This window comes from Salvelinus namaycush, unplaced genomic scaffold (genome assembly GCF_016432855.1).
Source record: "Salvelinus namaycush isolate Seneca unplaced genomic scaffold, SaNama_1.0 Scaffold314, whole genome shotgun sequence".
In the NCBI taxonomy this organism is placed as follows: domain Eukaryota; kingdom Metazoa; phylum Chordata; class Actinopteri; order Salmoniformes; family Salmonidae; genus Salvelinus; species Salvelinus namaycush.
The window spans coordinates 185,884-204,724 of record NW_024060053.1 but is presented as its reverse complement, the minus strand read 5'-3'; the positions used below and the strand labels follow the sequence as shown (position 1 = coordinate 204,724).

Genomic DNA, 18,841 nt, shown 5'->3' with positions numbered 1-18,841 from the left:
CCCCCCTTTCCAAGTTGTATATTCGGTTATATAACTGACTAGGTACCCCCCCCCCTTTCAGTTGAATACATTCAGGTTATATAACTAACTAGGTATCCCCCTTTCAGTTGAATACATTCAGGTTATATAACTGACTAGGTACCCCCCCTTTCCTTAAAATCAATAACATTTTAGCTTGTTGCGTTTTGTTTTTGTTCATTATAGATATGGTAGTTTATTAATGTTGGATTTGTTTTCTAATTCTTTGTGGGTCTGAGGGAAATATGTGTCTAATATGGTCATACGTTTAGCAGGAGGTTAGGAAGTGCAGCTCAGTTTCCACCTCATGTTGTGGGCAGTGTGTACATAGCCTGTCTTCTCTTGAGAGCCAGGTCTTCCTACGGCGGCCTTTCTCAATAGCAAGGCTATGCTCACTGAGTCTGTTGTTAATTTTGGGTCAGTGTGTCTCTCTGTGTCTGTAGTCTCACATGGTCCTCCTGAGTAAGACTGTTAATTATGTCTATGATGGACACACACTCACTGTTCTTTCTCTCTCTGTGTGTCTCTGTCTCTCTCTGTCTCTCTCTCTCTCTGTCTCTCTCTGTCTCTCTGTCTCTCTCTGTCTCTGTCTCTCTCTGTATCTCTCTCTCTCTGTCTCTCTCTCTCTCTCTCTCTGTCTCTCTCTCTGTCTCTCTCTCTGACTCTGTATCTGTCTGTCTCTCTCTCCCTCTCTCTCTGTCTCTCTCTCTCTCTGTCTCTCTCTCTCTCTGTCTCTCTCTCTGACTCTGTCTCTCTCTGTATCTGTCTCTCTCTCTGTCTCTCTCTGTATCTGTCTGTCTCTCTCTCCCTCTCTCTCTATCTCTCTCTCTGACTCTGTCTCTCTCTGTATCTGTCTCTCTCTCTCTGTCTGTCTCTCTCTCTCTCTATCTCTCTCTCTGACTCTGTCTCTCTCTGTATCTGTCTCTCTCTCTCTGTCTCTGTCTCTCTCTCTCTGTCTCTCTCTGTATCTGTCTGTCTCTCTCTCTGTCTCTCTCTCTGTCTCTCTCTGTCTCTCTCTCTCTCTCTCTGTCTGTCTCAGTGGTGATCTGAAGTCCCACCTGGTCCTCCTCAGTAAGACAGCTGATTCTATCTGTGATGGAGACCTGGTGGACAGACAGATACGTTCCAAACAGGCCTGGTCTCTACTGCCCACGCAGGTAACACACACACACACACACACACAGGTAACACACACACACGCACACAGGTAACACACACACACCTGAGGTGCGTTCAACAGGGAAAATCAAATGTTCGCTAACCTATTAGCCGCTAGCGTTGGCTAACAGTCTTGAGATGGTGTGTGTTGAACGTACGTGTCTGTTTGGGGTTTAAACTGTGTGTGTGTGTGTGTGTCAGGCGATCTATTCCAGTGTGTTACCAGGGGAGTTGATGCGTGGCTATATGAACTGCTTCCCCTCGTTTCCCTCCTGGCTGGGAAAGTTTTCCTCCACCAATAAACACTCCCGGATCATTCAGGAGCTGGCCTCTCACATGAGCCTCAAGTAAGGACACACACACACACACACACACACACACACACACACTGTTAATACAACACTCCCGGATCATTCAGGAGCTGGCCTCTCACATGAGCCTCAAGTAAGGACACACACACACACACACACTGTTAATACAACACTCACAGCTGAAACACACACACACACACACACACTATGTTTACAGTAATAATTAGATATTAAACTGATTACGGCAGTAGTTATGTAAACACCTTACTGTGATTTTATCTTTAATCGGCGTAACGATCAAAATCCTAAATTAGCATACATTGATTTAAAACACCTGGTTTCTGAGCCATCTTTTAAAAGGTATTAGGACATGTTAAAAACAGTTTAATCGGCGTTCCAGCGAGGTGTAATTTACGTGCCGGTCATCAGTTTAACGAGACTCCATCTTGTTACAGCGTTGAGCTGAAGTGAGTTTCTTATTTATAAATAGTTTTCACGTTACAAACTTTATATGTCTCGTACTCAGAATCCCCCCCAAAAAAGTATTCTGAGAAACAACATGGTCGCTGTGGGGGACTTTATCAAAAGTCCCATCATGCAGTCTGATTTCGGACATGTCCATGTCAACAGGATTATTAGAGGGGAAATCCTTCTTCTTCTTGCAAAAGGAAACGTTTTTTATTATATTAATCTGATGAGCCACAATCACATTGTTGTTTTGATGTAACTGACACACACCGGTACGGACACACAGTCCGATCTGGGGTGTATTCATTAGTAGCACACCGTAGTTTAATGTTTTGCAACAAGTTTTCTATTGAACAAATTTCCTCCTTTTCTCTCCCCCATATCTTACCCCTCCTCTCCTCCAATCTCTCCCTCCCCTTCTATCTCTGCCCTCATCTCTCTCCCCTCCTCCCTTTCTCTCCTCCTCCTCTCTCTCCCCTCCTCCCTCTCTCTCCCCTCCCTCTCTCCCCTTCTCTCTCTCTCTCTCCCCTTCTCTCTCTCTCTCTCTCTCTCCCCTCCTCTCTCTCTCTCCCCTCCTCCCTCTCTCTCCCCCTCCTCTCTCTCCTCCCTCTCTCTCTCCCCCTCCCTCTCTCCCCTCCTCTCTCTCCCCTCTCCTCCATCCTCCCTCTCTCTCTCCTCCTCTCTCCCTCTCTCCCCCTCCTCTCTCCTCCAGGACATTAAGTAGCAGACAGGCGGTGAGCCTGGACTACCTCCCTTACCTCCGCATGGCCCTGTTGTGTCCTCTTCAGAGGCAGGGGGCGGAGGGGGCCGGTCAGGCCGTCCAGCTGTTAGATGACTACCACCTGGTCCGAGAGGATGTGGACAGCCTCATGGAGATCAGCCTCTGGGGGGGCCAGCCTGACCCCTACGCTAAACTAGACCCCAAGGTCAGAGGGAACGGGGGGAGGGGTGGGAGCGTGACCCCTGGGATTGTAATAATGGTGTTAATCTCATATGTGATTGTAATAATGGTGTTAATCTAATCTGTGATTGTAATCATGGTGTTATTCTAATCTGTGATTGTAATAATGGTGTTATTCTAATCTGTGATTGTAATAATGGTGTTATTCTAATCTGTGATTGTAATAATGGTGTTAATCTAATCTGTGATTGTAATCATGGTGTTAATCTAATCTGTGATTGTAATAATGGTGTTAATCTAATCTGTGATTGTAATCATGGTGTTAATCTAATCTGTGGCCAGGTGAAGTCAGCGTTCACGAGGGCCTATAACCGGGAGTCCCACCTGACACCCTACTCCCTCCAACCAATCAAGAAGGGCCGTCGTGGCGGGGGAGTGGAGGCAGAACTGGGAGGAGAGGGGCAAGAGGAACAGCCTGAGGAAGAGGAGGAGGAGGAAGGTGTTGCAGCTGACGCCATGATCAAAGTAAGGAGGAACACACTTCTAGACAGTCCCAATTATAAATTCACCCCCACTTTTCTGAAATAGTTTACAATTTTTATTTTTCAATTTATTGGAGAAGAAATGTGAAATTATTTAATGGTCGGCTGCCCCATAGAACCATCTTCTCTGGTGGTTTTAAACGACCTATTGTGGCATCGATATGAGTCAGAAACATTCATTCTAGTGTGTCAAAATCTACTAGAAAGTGTAAATAGGATAATTTTGGTCATAAAGTCAGTCTCGTCCGAGTTTGGTTAAGTGACTGTCGTGATTTACTTGAGGGTTTGGTTTGGGATTACAATCATGTCAACAATTCATGTCCCCCTTTTACCTATTAACACGTGGTAGCACTGTGTTATCTGGGAAAAGACTGGGCCAGTTGGATTTGCATGCTATGCTAGCGTAGTTTAACACAATTTCAGGACCAAGCTATGCTAGCTAGCTGCTGTCAGCTTGGCTAAACACAAGGTCAGGGCTAAGCTATGCTAGCTAGCTGCTGTCTGCTTGACTAAACACAAGGTCAGGGCTATGCTATGCTAGCTAGCTGCTGTCTGCTTGACTAAACACAAGGTCAGGGCTATGCTATGCTAGCTAGCTGCTGTCAGCTTGACTAAACACAAGGTCAGGGACAAGCTATGCTAGCTAGCTGCTGTCAGCTTGACTAAACACAAGGTCAGGGCTATGCTATGCTAGCTAGCTGCTGTCAGCTTGACTAAACACAAGGTCAGGGACAAGCTATGCTAGCTACTGTCAGCTTGGTTAAACACAAGGTCAGGACCAAGCTATGCTAGCTAGCTGCTGTCTGCTTGACTAAACACAAGGTCAGGGACAAGCTATGCTAGCTACTGTCAGCTTGATTAAACACAAGGTCAGGGCTATGCTATGCTAGCTAGCTGCTGTCAGCTTGACTAAACACAAGGTCAGGGACAAGCTATGCTAGCTACTGTCAGCTTGGTTAAACACAAGGTCAGGGCTATGCTATGCTAGCTAGCTGCTGTCAGTTTGGCTAAACACAAGGTCAGGGACAAGCTATGCTAGCTACTGTCAGCTTGGTTAAACACAAGGTCAGGGCTATGCTATGCTAGCTAGCTGCTGTCAGCTTGACTAAACACAAGGTCAGGGACAAGCTATGCTAGCTACTGTCAGCTTGGTTAAACACAAGGTCAGGGCTATGCTATGCTAGCTAGCTGCTGTCAGCTTGACTAAACACAAGGTCAGGGACAAGCTATGCTAGCTACTGTCAGCTTGGTTAAACACAAGGTCAGGGCTATGCTATGCTAGCTAGCTGCTGTCAGTTTGGCTAAACACAAGGTCAGGGACAAGCTATGCTAGCTGCTGTCAGCTTGGCTAAACACAAGGTCAGGGACAAGCTATGCTAGCTAGCTGCTGTCAGCTTGGCTAAACACAAGGTCAGGGACAAGCTATGCTAGCTGCTGTCAGCTTGGCTAAACACAAGGTCAGGGACAAGCTATGCTAGCTAGCTGCTGTCAGCTTGGTTAAACACAAGGTCAGGAACAAGCTATGCTAGCTAGCTGCTGTCAGCTTGGCTAAACACAAGGTCAGGGACAAGCTATGCTAGCTAGCTGCTGTCAGCTTGGTTAAACACAAGGTCAGGACCAAGCTATGCTAGCTAGCTGCTGTCAGCTTGGCTAAACACAAGGTCAGGGACAAGCTATGCTAGCTAGCTGCTGTCAGCTTGGTTAAACACAAGGTCAGGGACAAGCTATGCTAGCTAGCTGCTGTCAGCTTGGCTAAACACAAGGTCAGGGACAAGCTATGCTAGCTAGCTGCTGTCAGCTTGGTTAAACACAAGGTCAGGGACAAGCTATGCTAGCTAGCTGCTGTCAGTTTGGCTAAACACAAGGTCAGGGCTATGCTATGCTAGCTAGCTGCTGTCAGTTTGGCTAAACACAAGGTCAGGGACAAGCTATGCTAGCTGCTGTCAGCTTGGTTAAACACAAGGTCAGGGCTATGCTATGCTAGCTAGCTGCTGTCAGTTTGGCTAAACACAAGGTCAGGGACAAGCTATGCTAGCTGCTGTCAGCTTGGCTAAACACAAGGTCAGGAACAAGCTATGCTAGCTAGCTGCTGTCAGCTTGGTTAAACACAAGGTCAGGACCAAGCTATGCTAGCTAGCTGCTGTCAGTTTGGCTAAACACAAGGTCAGGGACAAGCTATGCTAGCTAGCTGCTGTCAGCTTGGTTAAACACAAGGTCAGGGACAAGCTATGCTAGCTAGCTGCTGTCAGCTTGGTTAAACACAAGGTCAGGACCAAGCTATGCTAGCTAGCTGCTGTCAGCTTGGTTAAACACAAGGTCAGGGCTATGCTAGCTAGCTGCTGTCAGCTTGGCTAAACACAAGGTCAGGGACAAGCTATGCTAGCTAGCTGCTGTCAGCTTGGCTAAACACAAGGTCGGGGCTATGCTAGCTAGCTGCTGTCAGCTTGGCTAATGCTAGCTAGCTGCTGTCAGCTTGGCTAAACACAAGGTTGGGGCTGGCTTGACATTCTATTCACCCCTTCCTCTCTACTTTGTTAGCCCTTGTTTGTTGTGATTGGACGAGCAAAGACACACCCCAAAAACACCCACATCAAACCACACGCCCAAGACAACTCTCGTTTGCCTTCAGTCACGGCCACTAGCATTTCTTAAAGACCATTGGTGAAAAATTAGGCCAAATCAGGAAGTGCACTTCTCCTTTAAGAAAAGTTCAAGGGTGCCCATGTAATTGTCTGGGGCTGCACATACACACAGTGGGAAAAGTAACCTATTGTCATATTTGAGAAAAAGTAAAGATACCTTTTAATAGAAAATGACTCAAATAAAAGTAAAAGTCACCCAGCAAAATACTACTTGCTTAAAAGTAAAAAAAAGTTTTGGGTTTTAAATATACTTAAGTATCAAAGGTAAATGTATTTGCTAATATATACTTAATAAAATAATTTCAAATTTCTTATATTAAACAAACCAGGCGGCACTATTTTCGTGTTTCTTTTTAAATATATGGATAGCCAGGGTTACACTCAGACATCATTTACAAATGAAGCATATGGGGGCCATAGGGATGACCAGGGATGTTCTCTGTTTAGTGAGGCCTCCAGATCAGAGGCAGTAGGGATGACCAGGGATGTTCTCTGTTTAGTGAGTCCACCAGATCAGAGGCAGTAGGGATGACCAGGGATGTTCTCTGTTTAGTGAGTCCTCCAGATCAGAGGCAGTAGGGATGACCAGGGATGTTCTCTGTTTAGTGAGGCCTCCAGATCAGAGGCAGTAGGGATGACCAGGGATGTTCTCTGTTTAGTGAGTCCTCCAGATCAGAGGCAGTAGGGATAACCAGGGATGTTCTCTGTTTAGTGAGTCCACCAGATCAGAGGCAGTAGGGATGACCAGGGATGTTCTCTGTTTAGTGAGTCCTCCAGATCAGAGGCAGTAGGGATGACCAGGGATGTTCACTGTTTAGTGAGTCCTCCAGATCAGAGGCAGTAGGGATGACCAGGGATGTTCTCTGTTTAGTGAGTCCTCCAGATCAGAGGCCGTAGGGATGACCAGGGATGTTCACTGTTTAGTGAGTCCTCCAGATCAGAGGCAGTAGGGATGACCAGGGATGTTCTGTTTAGTGAGTCCTCCAGATCAGAGGCCGTAGGGATGACCAGGGATGTTCTCTGTTTAGTGAGTCCTCCAGATCAGAGGCAGTAGGGATGACCAGGGATGTTCTGTTTAGTGAGTCCTCCAGATCAGAGGCAGTAGGGATGACCAGGGATGTTCTCTGTTTAGTGAGTCCTCCAGATCAGAGGCAGTAGGGATGACCAGGGATGTTCTCTCGATAAGTACATCAATTGGTTCTGGCAGCTCTGTGATGATGTGCAGGGTGGATTTACCTGACGTGGTTTAGGTCCACCAAGCCTTTAGAGGGCAAGAAAACGCCAAGAAATACACAGACATTCTGAGTGATCACCTTCAACCAATGGAGAATCATTTCTATCCAGATGGGAGTGGTCTCTTCCAGGATAACAACGCCCCCCATCCCACAGGGCACCAGTGGTCTCTTCCAGGAAAACAACGGCCCCCCCATTCCACAGGACACCAGTGGTCTCTTCCAGGATAACAACGCCCCCCATCCCACAGGACACCAGTGGTCTCTTCCAGGATAATAACGCCCCCCCATCCCACAGGACACCAGTGGTCTCTTCCAGGATAACAACGCCCCCCCATCCCACAGGACACCAGTGGTCTCTTCCAGGATAACAACGCCCCCCCCATCCCACAGGACACCAGTGGTCTCTTCCAGGATAACAACGCCCCCCATCCCACAGGACACCAGTGGTCTCTTCCAGGATAATAACGCCCCCCCATCCCACAGGACACCAGTGGTCTCTTCCAGGATAACACCCCCCCCCCCCCCCCATCCCACAGGACACCAGTGGTCTCTTCCAGGATAACAACGCCCCCCCCCATCCCACAGGACACCAGTGGTCTCTTCCAGGATAACAACGCCCCCCCATCCCACAGGACACCAGTGGTCTCTTCCAGGATAACAACACCCCCCCATCCCACAGGACACCAGTGGTCTCTTCCAGGATAACACCCCCCCCCCCCCCATCCCACAGGACACCAGTGGTCTCTTCCAGGATAACAACGCCCCCCCATCCCACAGGACACCAGTGGTCTCTTCCAGGATAACAACGCCCCCCCATCCCACAGGACACCAGTGGTCTCTTCCAGGATAACAACGCCCCCCCCATCCCACAGGACACCAGTGGTCTCTTCCAGGATAACAACGCCCCCCCCCCATCCCACAGGACACCAGTGGTCTCTTCCAGGATAACACCCCCCCCCCCCCCCATCCCACAGGACACCAGTGGTCTCTTCCAGGATAACAACGCCCCCCCATCCCACAGGACACCAGTGGTCTCTTCCAGGATAACAACACCCCCCCATCCCACAGGACACCAGTGGTCTCTTCCAGGATAACAACGACCCCCATCCCACAGGACACCAGTGGTCTCTTCCAGGATAACAACGCCCCCCATCCCACAGGACACCAGTGGTCTCTTCCAGGATAACAACGACCCCCATCCCACAGGAAACCAGTGGTCTCTTCCAGGATAACAACGACCCCCATCCCACAGGACACCAGTGGTCTCTTCCAGGATAACAACGACCCCCATCCCACAGGACACCAGTGGTCTCTTCCAGGATAACAACCCCCCCCCATCCCACAGGACACCAGTGGTCTCTTCCAGGATAACAACACCCCCATCCCACAGGACACCAGTGGTCTCTTCCAGGATAACAACGTCCCCCCCCCCCATCCCACAGGACACCAGTGGTCTCTTCCAGGATAACAACGTCCCCCCCCCCCATCCCACAGGACACCAGTGGTCTCTTCCAGGATAACAACGTCCCCCCCCCCCCCATCCCACAGGACACCAGTGGTCTCTTCCAGGATAACAACGTCCCCCCCCCCATCCCACAGGACACCAGTGGTCTCTTCCAGGATAACAACACCCCCCCATCCCACAGGACACCAGTGGTCTCTTCCAGGATAACAATGTCCCCCATCCCACAGGACACCAGTGGTCTCTTCCAGGATAACAATGTCCCCCATCCCACAGGACACCAGTGGTCTCTTCCAGGATAACAACGCCCCCCCATCCCACAGGACACCAGTGGTCTCTTCCAGGATAACAACCCCCCCCCATCCCACAGGACACCAGTGGTCTCTTCCAGGATAACAACCCCCCCCATCCCACAGGACACCAGTGGTCTCTTCCAGGATAACAACGCCCCCCCCCCCCCCATCCCACAGGACACCAGTGGTCTCTTCCAGGATAACAACACCCCCCCATCCCACAGGACACCAGTGGTCTCTTCCAGGATAACAACACCCCCCCATCCCACAGGACACCAGTGGTCTCTTCCAGGATAACAACGCCCCCCATCCCACAGGACACCAGTAGTCTCTTCCAGGATAACAACATCCCCCATCCCACAGGACACCAGTGGTCTCTTCCAGGATAACAATGTCCCCCATCCCACAGGACACCAGTGGTCTCTTCCAGGATAACAACGCCCCCCCATCCCACAGGACACCAGTGGTCTCTTCCAGAATAACAACGCCCCCCCATCCCACAGGACACCAGTGGTCTCTTCGAGGATAACAACGACCCCCCCATCCCACAGGACACCAGTGGTCTCTTCCAGGATAACAACGACCCCCCCCATCCCACAGGACACCAGTGGTCTCTTCGAGGATAACAACGACCCCCCCATCCCACAGGACACCAGTGGTCTCTTCCAGGATAACAACGACCCCCCCCATCCCACAGGACACCAGTGGTCTCTTCCAGGATAACAACGCCCCCCCCCCATCCCACAGGACACCAGTGGTCTCTTCCAGGATATCAACACCCACCCCCCCCCCCCCCCCCCCCCCATCCCACAGGACACCAGTGGTCTCTTCCAGGTTAACAACGCCCCCCCCCATCCCACAGGACACCAGTGGTCTCTTCCAGAATAACAACGCCCCCCCATCCCACAGGACACCAGTGGTCTCTTCGAGGATAACAACGACCCCCCCATCCCACAGGACACCAGTGGTCTCTTCCAGGATAACAACGACCCCCCCCCATCCCACAGGACACCAGTGGTCTCTTCCAGGATAACAACGCCCCCCCCCCCCATCCCACAGGACACCAGTGGTCTCTTCCAGGATATCAACACCCCCCCCCCCCCATCCCACAGGACACCAGTGGTCTCTTCCAGGTTAACAACGCCCCCCCCCCATCCCACAGGACACCAGTGGTCTCTTCCAGGATAACAACGCCCCCCCCCCATCCCACAGGACACCAGTGGTCTCTTCCAGGATAACAACGCCCCCCCCCCATCCCACAGGACACCAGTGGTCTCTTCCAGGATAACAACGCCCCCCCCCATCCCACAGGACACCAGTGGTCTCTTCCAGGATAACAACGCCCCCCCATCCCACAGGACACCAGTGGTCTCTTCCAGGTTAACAACGCCCCCCCCATCCCACAGGACACCAGTGGTCTCTTCCCGGATAACAACGCCCCCCCCCATCCCACAGGACCCCAGTGGTCTCTTCCAGGATAACAACGCCCCCCCCCCCCATCCCACAGGACACCAGTGGTCTCTTCCAGGATAACAACGACCCCCATCCCACAGGACACCAGTGGTCTCTTCCAGGATAACAACGCCCCCCATCCCACAGGACACCAGTGGTCTCTTCCAGGATAACAACGACCCCCATCCCACAGGAAACCAGTGGTCTCTTCCAGGATAACAACGACCCCCATCCCACAGGACACCAGTGGTCTCTTCCAGGTTAACAACGCCCCCCCCATCCCACAGGACACCAGTGGTCTCTTCCAGGATAACAACGCCCCCCCCCATCCCTCAGGACACCAGTGGTCTCTTCCAGGATAACAACGCCCCCCCCCCCCCCATCCCACAGGACACCAGTGGTCTCTTCCAGGTTAACAACGCCCCCCCATCCCACAGGACACCAGTGGTCTCTTCCAGGTTAACAACGCCCCCCCCCCATCCCACAGGACACCAGTGGTCTCTTCCAGGTTAACAACGCCCCCCCCCCCCATCCCACAGGACACCAGTGGTCTCTTCCAGGATAACAACGCCCCCCCCATCCCACAGGACACCAGTGGTCTCTTCCAGGATAACAACGTCCCCCCCATCCCACAGGACACCAGTGGTCACTTCCAGGATGACAACGCCCCCCATCCCACAGGACACCAGTGGTCTCTTCCAGGATAACAACGCCCCCCCCCCCCATCCCACAGGACACCAGTGGTCTCTTCCAGGTTAACAACGCCCCCCCCCATCCCACAGGACACCAGTGGTCTCTTCCAGGTTAACAACGCCCCCCCCCCCCCCCCCCCCCATCCCACAGGACACCAGTGGTCTCTTCCAGGTTAACAACGCCCCCCCCATCCCACAGGACACCAGTGGTCTCTTCCAGGTTAACAACGCCCCCCCCCATCCCACAGGACACCAGTGGTCTCTTCCAGGATAACAACGCCCCCCCCCATCCCACAGGACACCAGTGGTCTCTTCCAGGATAACAACGCCCCCCATCCCACAGGGCACCAGTGGTCTCTTCCAGGATAACAACGTCCCCCCCATTCCACAGGACACCAGTGGTCTCTTCCAGGTTAACAACGCCCCCCCCATCCCACAGGACACCAGTGGTCTCTTCCAGGATAACAACGCCCCCCCCCCCCCCATCCCACAGGACACCAGTGGTCTCTTCCAGGTTAACAACGCCCCCCCCCTCCCACAGGACACCAGTGGTCTCTTCCAGGTTAACAACGCCCCCCCCCCCCCATCCCACAGGACACCAGTGGTCTCTTCCAGGTTAACAACGCCCCCCCCCATCCCACAGGACACCAGTGGTCACTGAATGGTGTTTGAGGAAGATGAAAACCATGTAAACCGTATGCCCTGGTCGTCAGTCACCAGTTCTCCACCCAACTGAATACTTATGGGAGATTCTGGAGCGGCGCCTGAGGCAGCGTTTTCACCAAAAACATGGAACTCTTCTGGTGGAAGAATGAGGTCACATCCTTCCAATAGAGTTCCCTGTTCTGGTTGGTGGTGACCCAACGCCCTGTTAACACACTATATGTTGGTGTTTCCTTTTTTTTTGGTGTTTCCATTATTTTGGTATTTCCATTATTTTGGCAGTTACCTGTACATACTGTATACACACACACACACACGCGTGTATATACACATATTCTCGTTCAGACAGATAGACAATCCATTCCTTGACCTGAATATAGCACTGGTGATATTTGAATCGGATAATAACTTTTCTGTTTCTCTCCCTTCCCATTTCTCCCTCCCCTCTCCTCCCTGTTTCTCCCTCCCCTCTACCCCCTGTTTCTCCCTCCCCTCTACTCCCTGTTTCTCCCTCCCCTCTACCCCCTGTTTCTCCCTCCCCTCTACCCCCTGTTTCTCCCTCCCCTCTCCCCCCTGTTTCTCCCTCCCTCCCCTCTCCTCCCTGTTTCTCCCTCCCCTCTCCTCCCTGTTTCTCCCTCCCCTCTCCTCCCTGTCTCTCCCTCCCCTCTCCTCCCTGTCTCTCCCTCCCCTCTCCTCCCTGTCTCTCCCTCCCCTCTACTCCCTGTTTCTCCCTCCCCTCTACCCCTGTTTCTCCCTCCCTCCCCTCTCCTCCCTGTCTCTCCCTCCCCTCTCCTCCCTGTCTCTCCCTCCCTCCCCTCTACCCCTGTTTCTCCCTCCCTCCCCTCTCCTCCCTGTTTCTCCCTCCCTCTCCTCCCTGTTTCTCCCTCCCTCTCCTCCCTGTTTCTCCCTCCCTCTCCTCCCTGTTTCTCCCTCCCCCTCCCTCTCCTCTCCCCCTGTTTCTCCCTCCCTCTCCTCTCCCCCTGTTTCTCCCTCCCTCTCCCCCCTGTTTCTCCCTCCCTCTCCCCCCTGTTTCTCCCTCCCTCCCCTCTCCTCCCTGTCTCTCCCTCCCCTCTCCTCCCTGTTTCTCCCTCCCCTCTCCCCCTGTTTCTCTCTCCCCCTGTCTCTCCCTCTCTTTTTCTCTCCCCCCTGTCTCTCCCTCTCCTCTCCACATCAGAAGAAGGCCAAACCCTCCAAGGAGCCCAAGAAGGAGAAGACAACAGCCGGGGATTCTGGGAAGGGAAAGGGCAAAGGCAAGGGCAAAGCCAGGAAGTGACCCCTAACCTCTATGAGACAACTACCCCCCCCCCCCCCCCCCTCAGCCCAAAAAAACTAACTGTACAACAAACCTCTTCTCTCACCTTCTGAAGAACAAACCCCTAAACTGTGTGACGACCACCTACCTGGTCTTATCAACGGAGTGAGCGGAGACAAAAACCTGGCTCTCCTCTTGAACCCCTTATAAACTTAGGTGTGCATCCCAAAGGGGACCCTATATAGTGCACTACTTTTGACCAGAGTCCTATAGGCCCTGGTCAAAAGTAGTGCACTATGTAGGGAATAGGGTCAGCTTTGGGATTACCCTATATCATGTTAGCGCTGTGGATTTGGAAAGGTCTGAATGATGACTGTGTGTGTGTGTGTGTGTGTGTGTGTGTGTGTGTGTGTGTGTGTGTGTGTGGAGGTCAGGTGAGCGAGAGGTTATCAGTGAAAGTTATTGAACAGCCCTACTGAACACCTGGAGTCTTAACGATCACAGGAAGTGTGTTTGTGTGTGTGTGTGTGTGTGTGTGTGTCATGTAAATATGTACCTTGTAGTATATAAAGATGCTGTAGTTTTCTAGTGCTCATGGGATACGGCACCTTTCTCGTCTAAACCGTCGTGACCAACCGATGGATCAGAGAACGGCAAAATAGTTCTGTTTCTTTTTGTTGTAAAGATTTTCACTGATAAACGATGGCTGTGTTTACGGTATTGTGGTGTGACGTGGTTTCTCTCTGTGTTTACGGTATTGTGGTGTGACGTGGTTTCTCTCTGTGTTTATGGTTGAAATACAGTCTCTTGATCTGCATGGGTAAGATATTGTTGTTAAAACGATCAATTAGTGGATATTTACAGTACCAGTCAAACGTTTGGACACACCTACTCATTCCAGGGTTTTTCTTTATTTGTACTATTTTCTACATTGTAGAATAATAGTGAAGACATAAAAACTATGAAATAACACATATGGAATCATGTAGTAACCAAAAAAGTGTTAAACAATTCAAGATATATTTGAGATTCTTCAAATTAGCCTTGATGACAACTTTGCATACCTCTTGACATTCTCTCAACCAAACTTCATGAGGTAATCACCTGGAATGCATTTCAATTAACGGGTGTGCCTTGTTAAAAGTAAATTTGTGGAATTTCTTTCCTCGATGTGTTTGAGCCAATCAGTTGTGTCGTGACAAGGTAGGGGTGGTATACAGAAGATAGCCCTATTTGGTAAAATACCAAGTACATATTATGTCAAGAACAGCTCAAATAAGCAAAGAGAAACGACATGAAGGTCAGTCAATCCGGAAAATGTCAAGAACTTTAAAAGTTTCTTCAAGTGCAGTCACAAAAACCATCAAGCTCTATGATGAAACTGGTTCTCATGAGGACCGCCACAGGAAAGGAAGACCCAGAGTTACCTCTGCTGCAGAGGATAAGTTCATTAGAGTTAACTGCACCTCAGATTGCAGCCCAAATAAATGCTTCACAGAGTTCCAGTAACAGACACATGTCAACATCAACTGTTCAGAGGAGACTGCGTGAATCAGGCCTTCATGGTCGAATTGCTGCAAAGAAACTACCCTTACACACATCCAGACTGTGTAAGGGCTATTTGACCAAGAAGGAGAGTGATGGAGTGCTGCATCAGATGACCTGGCCTCCACAATCACTCGACCTCAACCCAATTGAGATGGTTTGGGATGAGTTGGACAGCAGAGTGAAGGAAAAGCAGCCAACAAGTGCTCAGCATATGTGGGAACTCCTTCAAGACTAGTAGAAAGAGGAGGAAGGGAAGCGCTACCAAGGTAAACAATAGTACATGTTGGTAGACAGAAGGTGCTCTTTGGTAAAAGGGGTGAATTGGTCATCAAAAAGAAAGGAGGACCAAGGAACTCTTCATATAATTAATTAAAATGCTTATTAGCATGGCATGTTCAACAGAAACAAAGTTGTAAAACCCGACGCGTTTCGGCTGCATGGCCTTCGTCAGGGAGTACAAAAAAAAAAAGAGAATACAATGTCCTCTTTTAAACAGCTTTTCCAATTGGCCCTAATTGGAAGAGGGAGTGGTTACCAAATTGATTGGACACACCTAATACTATACACATTAAAAAGGTGAAATACTGTAGCTGTGTTATCATAAAAATACAACTCCAAGCTAGAAGTATCAGGACACTTAGAAAGGTAATTTTAACCTTAAATATGACTGGTTAGAAGTGTCAAGAATAAGATATCAATATATTCCATAGAACACAGCAAACATGAACAACAACAGTCTAAACATAGCTGAGGGCAATTGAGCAAAATGTCTACTAGATGGCAGCAAATGGACCTATCACGACCCTACAGGAAGGGTGAGAAATCCATATCTCCATTTAAACCAGGGTACTTAGTGGCCTGTAGTTTGTAAATCCATATCTTCATTTAAACCAGGGTACTTAGTGGCCTGTAGTTTGTAAATCCATATCTTCATTTAGACCAGGGTATTTAGTGGCCTGTAGTTTGTAAATTCATATCTTCATTTAAACCAGGGTACTTAGTGGCCTGTAGTTTGTAAATCCATATCTTCATTTAAACCAGGGTACTTAGTGGTCTGTAGTTTGTAAATCCATATCTTCATTTAAACCAGGGTACTTAGTGGCCTGTAGTTTGTAAATCCATATCTTCATTTAAACCAGGGTATTTAGTGGCCTGTAGTTTGTAAATCCATATCTTCATTTAAACCAGGGTATTTAGTGGCCTGTAGTTTGTAAATCCATATCTTCATTTAAACCAGGGTATTTAGTGGCCTGTAGTTTGTAAATCCATATCTTCATTTAAACCAGGGTATTTAGTGGCCTGTAGTTTGTAAATCCATATCTTCATTTAAACCAGGGTACTTAGTGGCCTGTAGTTTGTAAATCCATATCTTCATTTAAACCAGGGTATTTAGTGGCCTGTAGTTTGTAAATCCATATCTTCATTTAAACCAGGGTACTTAGTGGCCTGTAGTTTGTAAATCCATATCTTCATTTAAACCAGGGTACTTAGTGGCCTGTAGTTTGTAAATCCATATCTTCATTTAAACCAGGGTACTTAGTGGCCTGTAGTTTGTAAATCCATATCTTCATTTAAACCAGGGTACTTAGTGGCCTGTAGTTTGTAAATCCATATCTTCATTTAAACCAGGGTACTTAGTGGCCTGTAGTTTGTAAATCCATATCTTCATTTAAACCAGGGTATTTAGTGGCCTGTAGTTTGTAAATCCATATCTTCATTTAAACCAGGGTATTTAGTGGCCTGTAGTTTGTAAATCCATATCTTCATTTAAACCAGGGTATTTAGTGGCCTGTAGTTTGTAAATCCATATCTTCATTTAAACCAGGGTATTTAGTGGCCTGTAGTTTGTAAATCCATATCTTCATTTAAACCAGGGTACTTAGTGGCCTGTAGTTTGTAAATCCATATCTTCATTTAAACCAGGGTATTTAGTGGCCTGTAGTTTGTAAATCCATATCTTCATTTAAACCAGGGTACTTAGTGGCCTGTAGTTTGTAAATCCATATCTTCATTTAAACCAGGGTACTTAGTGGCCTGTAGTTTGTAAATCCATATCTCCATTTAAACCAGGGTACTTAGTGGCCTGTAGTTTGTAAATCCATATCTCCATTTAAACCAGGGTACTTAGTGGCCTGTAGTTTGTAAATCCATATCTTCATTTAAACCAGGGTATTTAGTGGCCTGTAGTTTGTAAATCCATATCTTCATTTAAACCAGGGTACTTAGTGGCCTGTAGTTTGTAAATCCATATCTTCATTTAGACCAGGGTACTTAGTGGCCTGTAGTTTGTAAATTCATATCTTCATTTAAACCAGGGTACTTAGTGGCCTGTAGTTTGTAAATTCATATCTTCATTTAAACCAGGGTACTTAGTGGCCTGTAGTTTGTAAATCCATATCTTCATTTAAACCAGGGTACTTAGTGGCCTGTAGTTTGTAAATCCATATCTTCATTTAAACCAGGGTATTTAGTGGCCTGTAGTTTGTAAATCCATATCTTCATTTAAACCAGGGTATTTAGTGGCCTGTAGTTTGTAAATCCATATCTTCATTTAAACCAGGGTACTTAGTGGCCTGTAGTTTGTAAATCCATATCTTCATTTAAACCAGGGTACTTAGTGGCCTGTAGTTTGTAAATCCATATCTTCATTTAAACCAGGGTACTTAGTGGTCTGTAGTTTGTAAATCCATATCTTCATTTAAACCAGGGTACTTAGTGGCCTGTAGTTTGTAAATCCATATCTTCATTTAAACCAGGGTATTTAGTGGCCTGTAGTTTGTAAATCCATATCTTCATTTAAACCAGGGTACTTAGTGGCCTGTAGTTTGTAAATCCATATCTTCATTTAAACCAGGGTATTTAGTGGCCTGTAGTTTGTAAATCCATATCTCCATTTAAACCAGGGTACTTAGTGGCCTGTAGTTTGTAAATCCATATCTCCATTTAAACCAGGGTACTTAGTGGCCTGTAGTTTGTAAATCCATATCTCCATTTAAACCAGGGTACTTAGTGGCCTGTAGTTTGTAAATCCCAAAACTTTCCCTTTGGTTTAACTGTTTAAGACGGTCCTCTTTTCTAATAGAGGCCGGAATATGATCAATACCCATAGCTTGTAGGGAGGCAGGGTTGCCATGGTGTAGGGACTTGTAGTGCCTTGCCATGGGGTAGTCTTCATTGCCTACCCGTATGGCGTACTTGTGTTCCGCCAAGCGATCTTGAAGGCGTCTCTTTGTCCGTCCAATGTAAAACACCTTGCACTGTGGACATTCCAATCTATAGATGACACGAGTGGTTTTGCAGTTAATGAAATGCTTGACGTAATGCTCCATTTTGGAAGCTGTGTCAACAAAATACTTCTTCTGTGCAATATTACTGCAATGGTTGCACTGGTTACATTTAAAAGAGCCCCTGGGTTTGTGGTTAAGCCACGTTTTTTTGAGAGTCACCCGGAAGGTAGCTGTGGACTAATTTGTCATTTAGGGTAGGACATCTCTTAAAGCTTATGACTGGTGGCTCAGGAAAGACTTGGCGTAGTAGCGTATCACTTTGGATGATTCCCCAATTATTTTTAATGATTATTTTAATGTTCTCTGCTTCAGTGCTGTATTTTGTAACAAAATTACACTCTGATGTATCACGAGGCACTCCCCCTTCGCAACAAGTTCTCTCTGTCAAGTAATCCAGCCCTTATACCGGCATCTTTCAGGACCTGAACGCTGTAGCCCCGATTTCAAGAAGCGATTCTCCAATTCAGCAGATTCAAGACTGTTGGAAAAGCATTCCAGGTGTAGCTGGTTGAGAGAATGCCAAGAGTGTGCAAAGCTGTCATCAAGGCAAAGGGTGTCTACTTTGAAGAATCTCAAATATAAAATAGATTTAGATTTTTTTCCCACACATTTTTTGGTTACTACATGATTCCATATGTGTTATTTCATAGTTTTGATGTCTTCAATATTATTCTACAATCTAGAAAATAGTAAAAATTAAGAAAAACACTTGAGTAAGTAGGTGTGTCCAGACTTTTGACTGGTACTGTATATATAAATTACACATATATGCACACCTTCAAGAATGCAATACTAGTCTATTGAGATGCACCCCTAGGAGACCAAGCTAGTCTATTGAGATGCACCCCTAGGAGACCAAGCTAGTCTATTGAGATGCACCCCTAGGAGACCAAGCTAGTCTATTGAGATGCACCCCT

The 18,841-nt window shown here is 48.2% G+C and overlaps 1 protein-coding gene across 1 annotated transcript; it reads left to right on the top strand.

Annotated features, from left to right (window-relative positions):
- Positions 1-1,024: 1,024 nt before the first annotated feature.
- LOC120039963 (replication factor C subunit 1-like) lies at positions 1,025-13,809 on the top strand. The gene is made up of 5 exons (XM_038985280.1): positions 1,025-1,175; positions 1,378-1,523; positions 2,668-2,881; positions 3,199-3,381; positions 13,012-13,809. Exons 2-5 carry the CDS (start codon positions 1,411-1,413, stop codon positions 13,108-13,110), a joined length of 609 nt encoding a protein of 202 aa, XP_038841208.1. The 5' UTR covers positions 1,025-1,175; positions 1,378-1,410; the 3' UTR covers positions 13,111-13,809.
- The last annotated feature ends 5,032 nt before the right edge of the window (positions 13,810-18,841 follow it).

Excerpts from the sequence above, each read along its gene's own strand:
- LOC120039963 (XM_038985280.1), top strand. The coding sequence starts at position 1,411 with ATGCGTGGCTATATGAACTGCTTCCCCTCGTTTCCCTCCTGGCTGGGA. Across the intron at positions 1,524-2,667 it reads GCCTCTCACATGAGCCTCAA|GACATTAAGTAGCAGACAGG; the intron begins GTAAGGACACAC and ends TCTCTCCTCCAG. Across the intron at positions 3,382-13,011 it reads CAGCTGACGCCATGATCAAA|AAGAAGGCCAAACCCTCCAA; the intron begins GTAAGGAGGAAC and ends TCTCCACATCAG.